This window comes from Gavialis gangeticus, unplaced genomic scaffold (genome assembly GCF_001723915.1).
Source record: "Gavialis gangeticus isolate Ggan-Ray unplaced genomic scaffold, GavGan_comp1, whole genome shotgun sequence".
NCBI lineage: Eukaryota > Metazoa > Chordata > Crocodylia > Gavialidae > Gavialis > Gavialis gangeticus.
This window is the reverse complement of record NW_017729029.1, coordinates 42,613,539-42,622,567: the sequence shown is the minus strand read 5'-3', so window position 1 is coordinate 42,622,567 and position 9,029 is coordinate 42,613,539. Positions and strand designations below refer to the sequence as shown.

The 9,029-nt window shown below is 40.6% G+C and overlaps 1 protein-coding gene across 6 annotated transcripts in view; it reads right to left on the bottom strand.

The window, feature by feature from the left end:
- Nucleotides 1–9,029, bottom strand: part of ARHGEF9 (Cdc42 guanine nucleotide exchange factor 9) — a 422,470-nt gene that overhangs the window by 32,424 nt on the left and 381,017 nt on the right. For all 6 annotated transcript variants that reach the window (XM_019521482.1, XM_019521480.1, XM_019521485.1 and 3 more), the window contains 2 exons: nucleotides 6,722–6,965; nucleotides 5,906–5,974 (listed from right to left, as the gene is read on the bottom strand). In XM_019521482.1, the coding sequence (XP_019377027.1) occupies nucleotides 5,906–5,974; nucleotides 6,722–6,965 (313 nt within the window). The remainder of the gene's footprint in view (nucleotides 1–5,905; nucleotides 5,975–6,721; nucleotides 6,966–9,029) is intronic.

Here is a 9,029-nt window from a genome sequence, read left to right as displayed (position 1 = left end):
ATTGCAGCCTATTCCCCCCTTCTAGCATGCCCACATCCCCCCACATCTTAGTGTCGTCTGCGAATTTGAACAGGGTGCTTTTTACCCCCTCATCCAAGTCACTGATGAAGATGTTGAACAGTGCAGGCCCGAGGACCAAGCCCTGGGGGACCCCACTGCCCACATCCCTCCAGGTCAAAAATGATCCATCCACCACCACTCTCTGGGTGTGGCCCTCCAGCCAGTTGGCGACCCATTTGACTGTGTGGGTGTCAACGCCACAGTCCTCTAGTTTTTTAATGAGAACGGGGTGAGAGACAGTGTTGAAGGCCTTCCGAAAGTCCAGAAAGACTACGTCCAGAAATACTATTGTCATTGCATATTCAGCATTCATTTTTTTAGAAGGTTCAGTTTATGGTCAATGTAATTTATGTGCAAAGAGATCTGTGCTGTGTCTTTTCTGTATACGTTGGAAAGTGGTATTGATAATGTGAATACACCTAGTAGTGATAGTGTTTCATCTGTGGTATAGAAAGCTTCATGAAGAAAAGGGAAACGATGTTGATTATGCCTAAAAATAGAAGTACCCCCTTTATTTTAGAGTTTAGCTAATATGTACCTTAACCCTGTTGAATGACACCGGGGCTACATCTACACACCAAAATGAAGGAGAGACAGCTAGCAGGTGCTAGCTTAAGCTAGCTAGCAGGAGTAACAGATGTGATTGAGAAGGAGTAGCAAAGACCTTTGTATGCACTAGCATGTACAGTAGAAACCCAGGGTGTCCAGAGAGTGCTCCTCTGCTAAAGCCCACGTTGCTGTGTTTTCATTGCTCTTCTTATGCAAGTTGGATAGATTAAGGTAGCATCAATATGTTACACATGATACAACTGCACCTTCATTTTGTAGTGCAGATATATCCTGGAAGTGTTGGCATAGGAACTGCATAGGAACTGCAGTAATGTGAGATGTGATGGGAATATAGACCAATTTAACCTGAGAGAATTTGGGTCAAAGTTCCTGGTGGGGGTGATATTATCTAGGTTTGGGTGGGGGAGTGGAGGAGTCATTTGATGAGAAAGGGGGTAATAGGTAGGCTTGGCCGCTTGGAAGAGGTTGCATGGCAGGGCTGGGACCTTACCTGGTGGAGCTATGCTGAATTTTCAACACATCGTAATTTTTTGAGCAGGTGGGTGTTTACCTGTGAAAGGCTGGGGTCACTTAGGCCATGACTATACTGTGTCCCTGCTGAATTTGGGACCATTGCTGAGAACCAAGCCCTGCCCACTTGCTTTTGCCCAAGGCTGAAAATTAAGCACCCAAGGTGGCTTTGAAGGGCCCTGTGTGTGCCACACTTTTCTGAGACAGAAAGCCATTCTCAGAACATGCCTAACACACACCCTCTGGCCTGGGACCCTCATGAAATTATGTGGCAACTCCTTTTCTTTTTAAGCTATTGGTGCCCACTACCTTTTAGATAATAGACTGTTGCTTAGACCACTTACAAAGAAAGTAGGAGATCCAGGTTCAATGCTTTTTTAAGATTGAAGGGGATCAAACCCACATCTCTGACCCCCCTCAGGTGAGTACTCTAACCACAAGGCTGTGGACTACATTGTGTTGGGGGTGAGCATCTTCCACCTTTCTTGTTGAAGCTGTGCACTATACAGAAAAAGATTTAAAGTTATTTGGGCCAGAGGGAGTAGGACTCTGCTGCCTCGTGGTTATGATACTCGCTTAGCAGGGGGAGAGTCCTGGTCTTTGCTTCCAGGACTGTTTCTGTATTTCACATTAAACAATGATTAAAAGAAGTACAGAACCAGCATGGGGATACCCCAGTTGGGCACCTAAAACTCAATGCACAAAGAATTTCTAGTGATCTTTGCAAATCTTGGCTGATAGCTTCTAGGAACGTATGCCAAACTGAATGCAAAAAGAGATGTGTTACAAACAGCCAGACGAGAGGACAGAAGAGGATGAAACAGGGGATTTGATATCCATCTGGACATTTTTGGAAACTGAAAGCATTAACTGGAGGAAGGCGTGGTGAGGCAGGAGTAATAAGCTTAAATTAAACTCAGGAAAGTTAAACTTAGCTATTGCGAAAGAAATTCCTCATAGTCTGAGTAAGGGAGAGCTGAAAGCCTGTTCTTGGAGTCCCTTAACTGGAACAGACAAAGACATGGAAAATATTTAGTGAATAATCCTGTATTGGCATTCAAGATGGACTGGATGACCTAACGGGCCTGGTTTTCAAAGGCACCTTAATCTAGCCTCCAATTTAGCACCTGCAGTCAGTCACAAATGCAATTCTTCAGGCACAATTGATGCCATTTAACTGTCCGACTGCCTGATTTTTGAGTGCAGCCAAGAAGATTCTGAATGTCATTGGCAGCTTCTACATTATTTGCAACATGGCTACAGCCCCAATGGACTGTGAGTAATAAGGGCTGTGGACTGCTTTTAAAAAAAAATCAAATAAATATGATATTTCTAGCTCTCACTTTAGTGTTTCTAGGAGACCGTAGGCAGAATTCTACCGTCACTGACATCCACTGACTGGGATGGCATGGCTGTAACTGGACCTAGGAACTAGAGGTGTTTTTAAAATGAAGAAACAGAGGTCAACTGCCCTGACCAATGGGAAGAGGCATGATAAACACTACTCATTCACTCTGTGATTAATTAATATAAAGAAGATAAGAGAATACACATAAAGTTGACTTAAGCCACCTGATCCAATATCTTTAAGTTTTCCACAATCCAGTGCAAATCCTGGCATGTTGCTGAAATCTGATCTAGCTCATCATCAAGCCAATTTTGGAGGAATCTTGGCACTGTGCATGTGCACGTGAGTTTCGGTGCACACAGAAGTGTGAAAGGCAGACTGTTTCCAACTGAAATGATTCATATATTATGGAGTATGCCCTTGTGATTTAAGGATAAAGGTCTAAAAATACAAAGATTTAGGTCAGTTCCTAATCATTTCCTTAACTTTTCATCAAGTTTTGAGGCTTCTTTTCTCTTTGCATACTCTTCCTCACTTTCTGTCCTTGCTGTATGGCAGCCTGTGGTGGTTTAAATGCTGCCTTTTAATAAACAGGCTAGCCCCAGCCCCAGAGTAATGCTTCAGGGAAGAGCTTTATGACAGTTCATGAAATAAACCACAGTTTATATTATTGGAAAACATTCTTCTGGTTCAGCTCTTACGGGGATATTGCATTTTCCATTTCATCTCCTTAACAGCTTCCATCTCTTCCTTGAGCAAGAATATTATTCTTGTTTCCCATCTGAGAGACAGAAGGGAACAACTGAGATAGTGTAGGGGCTAGTAGAAATGGGGCTGTGATAGACATGCATTGGCCTGTAGCACCAGAACAGAGATCCTGACACTTCAAAGCAGGCTATTACACACTATTACACAGAGTCCTTCTACAGCTGCAGAATCCTGGTCTTTTACTTTAAATATGCAAACAGTCCAAGTGATGCGAATGGAAGTTATTGCACATTTTAACTTAAGCATATACTTAAGTGCTTTACTAGTTTCAAGGTTTAAAAGATGCTTCGAAGGCAACCAAAACCTACCAACAAAACATATATCTAACTGTGTGATGCTGTATGCAGAGGGAAATGGAAGTGCCTCCTGTCTACCATAATCCTGAAGCCTGAGAGTTGGTTATTCTTCTCTCAGCACGAATAGCTACAACCAGTCAGTACCAATACATAGTCTTCAAGTACATGCCAATATCTCTGGTAAAACCTTACTGGTGAAATGTGTAACATACCTATGACAATGTTACAGAAGCAGTCAAGAAAAGCACCTCAAGCTGGAAATCATTTTGAGGCTAGTTCTGGTCCCCTCCTTTGTATTAAGTCCTGCTTTCTTAGCAGGCACATAGGACCCCATTGCTGAGTGCAATCATCTGTGCCAGGGCCAACCTTTGAAGTACTGTGCAGAACACAACCCCCTGCCCATGGGGTAATAAAATCAATCTGCTTTGATGGTGCTTAGCAATGGCTTGACTTTAACAGAATGTACAGTACCAGCACTTAATTCAATTAACTTTAGACTGGGTTGGGATAACACAAGCACAAGACAGCACGAGAGAGGCAGACTTGCTAATTTAATGATATTATGGAAAGGGGCTTGTTGTTATTTCAGAATTAATGTCTGAGGTAAAACGATTGGGCTTTGCTTCACTTGATGCTTAGAGTCAGAACGAGTTTCTGTCAGACTCAAGGACCTCAGATCATAAAAAGAATTCCCAGTATTACAGTATCGGCTCACTCCGCATATGCAAAGTGCTGACTGATGTTCTACGAAAGTATGAACTAATTAATTTTATAGTCAAAAGAGCCTGGGCTAATAAAATCCCCATTTTTTGTCCCACAGAGAGAGAGAATAAGAGAGCAATTGTGGTGTAAGAAATAAATACAGTTAAGTACACTGAGTTTGTCAAAATGCAAGGCTGGGAGTTTAATTGGAAATATTCATATGTACGCTCAAGCACACTTGAGCTGAGTCAGTTTGGTTAGGAATAATTAAAACTGGATTTGGCACAGTTGTCATGAGAGTCACAGATTGTACATAGGGTTTTTTTGTTTTGTTTTATTTTTTCCAGTGGCTGCAATTTTAGCAATCTCTGCATGCTTGTTAATGGGTGTGTGCAGGCAGCTAGGGAAGGGACAAGCATACAGAACTTTGCACATATAAGGAGTTACTAAGTTGCAAAAATTGTCTATTGACAGTGTAGTATGGGGTGCATTGTTGCCAAAATCAGCTGTATATATTTGGTATTTAAATGAAAAATACTTTTTTATCCCATGTTTAGAAAATCTGTCCTCAAAACCCTTTAGAAAGCAGCTGAGGAGACAAGCTAGGAAGTGATGAGGGAGCAGAACATCTTCAATAACAGTGCAGGGATAAAGGAAAGCTGCAGATTCACACTGAGCTTAGCAAACCACTACTGGATCACCAGAGCAATATGGGGATGAGCAAGCAGGGAAGAGTGCTAAGACCTCTCTTGAAGAGTTATAAAATCCAAGCATTTACCTCCCAACAGCTACAGAACAGGGACAAGCCAGCTGGGGACATGAGGCACCCAAGAAATGAAGAGCTGTTCTCAAAACTTTGAAGCTCTTGGGGGACCTGACTGTGCTAACATATTTCAGTAGCTAGACAGCATGTCCGTGATGTCTCAAATTGTTCCTGAAGCTTTGGACAACTTAAAACATTTGTACTACAATTTCTCTCTGAACTTTTCCTACATCTACCATGACAAAATTTATAGGTGCAAGATCTATTACAGAAGATGATTAGTAGTGAACTTTCAGCCAGTTGTGTATCAGTTTAATATCTGTTTATTAGTTGACTATACTCTGCTGAGGCAGGGGGATGAATCTAATTTTATAGGTATATCATGTATTTACCAGGGCATGTTATTTTTGTGAGAGTTGATGCTATGTTGTGTGTAGCTCCCAGAAGTACACATACAAGATCCATGAGTGTCCCACTTCAAGAAGAAAAAGAGATAGAGTGATAGGAACTCACCATATCCAAAGAGAGCCATCTTAATTCCTTTCAAGCGGGAGACTCGGGGAGTTAGCAACGCTCCTACGCATTTTCCCAGTCATTCCCAATTCAGTCTGGAGTGAGCTAGTGCATCTATACGTTCTATATGGTTTAAGATAAAATGCCCACAAGACAACTTCTGGAGACTGGACTGGTCTAACTCCATTGGCTTCAACAGAGTCACATCAGAGACTAATTTGACCCAAGGAGACATCTTCGAAGTATATGAACCACAAACATGGTATTAAAAAAGAAAAAGAAAGGGGGGAAAAAACCAGGAAATCTGGACTCTAGCCCAGCATAAAGCCCCACCAAACCCTCATGTCACCTATCATGGCATATGCTGCTGGTTACCTTTTTGCTTACTGACTTTCCTTACTGTCATTGCCGCTTGTCGCTTTTGATTTTCAGAAATTTCAAAGCCTGGAAAAGGGAACATGGCAAACGATTCAGAAAATTGCTTACTACTCGGCCTCTCTGGAATATTTCTTCATGCACCATTTATCACACAACTAACCCTTGAGGGACAAAGCACTACCTGGTGCGGCTGCCCACTTGGAGAAACATTTGAACAAAAAACAGATCTTATTTTAAAATGAAGCCTCCTTATAACATCAACTGGAAGGCTGGGGGGAGGGGACAGTGGGAGGAGCTGCATGGAAAGCAACCTTCCTGCCTCTAAGTGGTGTTATACTGTACCATAAATGTAAGCAGCGCTTTATGGATAATGGGACTGATTCTAATCTTGGTTGTAGCAGCCATATGTGCTGACGCACAAAGGAAGGCAAGGCTAGTAGATCAGCAATATCTTTTGCCTTTCTCCCTACTCAGGAGGTGCCTAACTAGGGCAGAAATTGTATAGCCAGGCGGCCTTGATGCCTCTCAGGGCACAGGACTTCCTGATTCCTCTCTCCTACATCTGGACAGAGGCTTGATGCTAAGGGTAGGATTTTCTCCTAAGCAAACAGAAATGCAACACTAGTAACTGAATGGAAGAATGGTCAGGACCAAGCATGATCAGCTGGTACCTATTCCCTGACAGTGAGATAAGTCAAGGATGTTAGAATGAAATTTATTGGTAGTTCTAACGCACAATAATTCACCCTTCTCCTTCAGAAAGAGATAAACCAAATGCCATCAGCACCCACCCATTCATTTTGAATCCCTTACCTATCTTTTCATCTTCTTGTACCATCTTCCTTTCTTCTCTGAAAGCTCTCAGCCATCGCAATTTCTCTTCCAGCTTCTTGGCAAAGAATAAGTGTATTTCATCAGTCTCCTTGTTATGAAGTTTAAAGGCATTCTTCATGCTGACATTGAAATCATCATCTCTCCCATCTTCTATATCCACCACCTCATATTTATCCATGTCAATGCGACCTTTGTAGTATAGGATATCTCTTCGTATCAGGTCCTAGGTGAAAAAGAGGGATGGGTTTACTTCTAAGTAGACTGAAGTCTGTCTCATGAGGTACATACTAAGTCTTAGTTCAGTTGACATTTCACAGTCCTCTTGAAGCGCTGAACTGAAAGAGTTAATTTTCAAAATATGATCTAATTCTTACAACTTAATTTGCTGTAGAGAATTGTACTGCTGGCTAAATGAACAGGATAGACAGAGGCTACAGAGGATAGAATGTGAAACTGGTATATTCCTTAAACTTTAGGAGAAAAAATATAATTTGCTTGCACTTAGGAATTAACTGCCCCAACAGAGTTGTTTATTCTGTAAGTGTCCATTGCATGGAGGGTTCATTAAAAAAAAACCAATGATTTTTTTAAAAGTAAAAAACATTTTAAAAATGTTATTAAATTATAATTCATGTTTCTTCTATTAAAAGCTATTAAAATGAAATCTAAATTAAATAAAAATATGTTGTTATAATGTCTTAAAAATGCAAATAAAAACAAAACATGCAGAATCCATTTGAATTCAGTATGAATAAAAACAAGAAGGGAGGGGATGAAATCTATTCATTTTAAATGTCTGAAGGATAAATAGTTTAGGAATAACTTAGGAAATAAGTTGGGAAATCTTCTGATTTTCCCAAGCCTCAGGCAAATAGCAATAGGAGTTTGTCACTTTAATTTAGGCATATTTGAAAAATTTCCCAGGCTAGCCTAAATTAAATGGTGCAATTCCCTGACTACAGTTAATTTTTCTGTTCAATAAATCATTTAGCTGTAAGTGTGAAACTTGTTTTGATAAGAACAGTTGATGCCTCCAAAACACTTCAGTGGGTTTGTTTAAGAACAATACATTTTATAGGCTGTTTTGCATGTTTAATTAAATTCCAGTTACCATCGTAATGCAGCTGCTTGACACAAATCATGAGCAAAAGGCAAGTTATCCAGTAAATAAGCAATAATCAAACACCATTTTCTAACATAGTAAAATGTGGAATCAGTAAGTATATGAAATATTAAGCTATATAACTGCTTAAATAAATGTTTATAGTTAGAGTGTACCCTTCAAGCATATAAAATGCCTTCCTAAGTGGCAAAAAGATGTACCAAATCTAGTGCAAAGGCCCTATTTACATGTTATTCTACACACTTTAATAGTTATATCAACCAACAATAATGCCTTTTCTTAAGAAATCAACTGAAGAACAAATGGAATAAATGCATTTAAAGCAATCATTTTAATTGAGGCTGGGGATTGAAATGAGATTACTTGAACTGTTTTGATTTAACTTAATCCATCAGGATTATATGGGGTTTGCATCTTCTCACTGTCCCTGTTGCACAGATAACTGGACAACATAGGCCATTAGCCAGTCCAGTTCACATGCTCCTCAAGAAGAGATATTGATGAGGAAACCTTATGGACATCTTGTACAAATGTCCCCAGTAATGCAGAACTGAGAATGCAGAATCATAGAATCATAGAAAATTAGTGTTGGAAGGGACTTCAGGTGGTGATCTAGTCCAGCCCCTTGCTCAGAGCAGGTCCATCCCCAACTATCATAGAATCATAGAAAAGTAGGGTTGAATGGGGCCTCAAGGCAGACTCATCCCTAAACCATTTTAACAAGTATTTGTCTAACATGTTCTTAAAATTTTTGGGACCAACCCTCACACATGGCTATTAGGTAAACTGGCCAAAACATCAAAACCACCCTTCAGCTTACCAGAGAAAAAGTAGTGGAGCAAGGACACTGTCATGTTCTACCACTGCAGGGACAGGAATAGTTTGTTGCTCAAGAAATCCAAGGCAGATGATCAAACCAGTTCTAAATGTCACAAGAAGTGGGGTTTCCATCACTTTCCTCATACAAACTTCCCTGCTGGGAAAATTATCCTCATGTTCACTCCAAATTATCCTTAGCTCAACTCCATCCAAATATTCCTAACCCGCTGGACTCTTCATACCTTTCTTTTTACTCATTGGTGTTTAGTCCCCACTACCATATTTGATCATTGTGGGCATTTATAGATGTGCTCCAGAGGTGTGTGTGTGCTGGGGGGGGGGGGG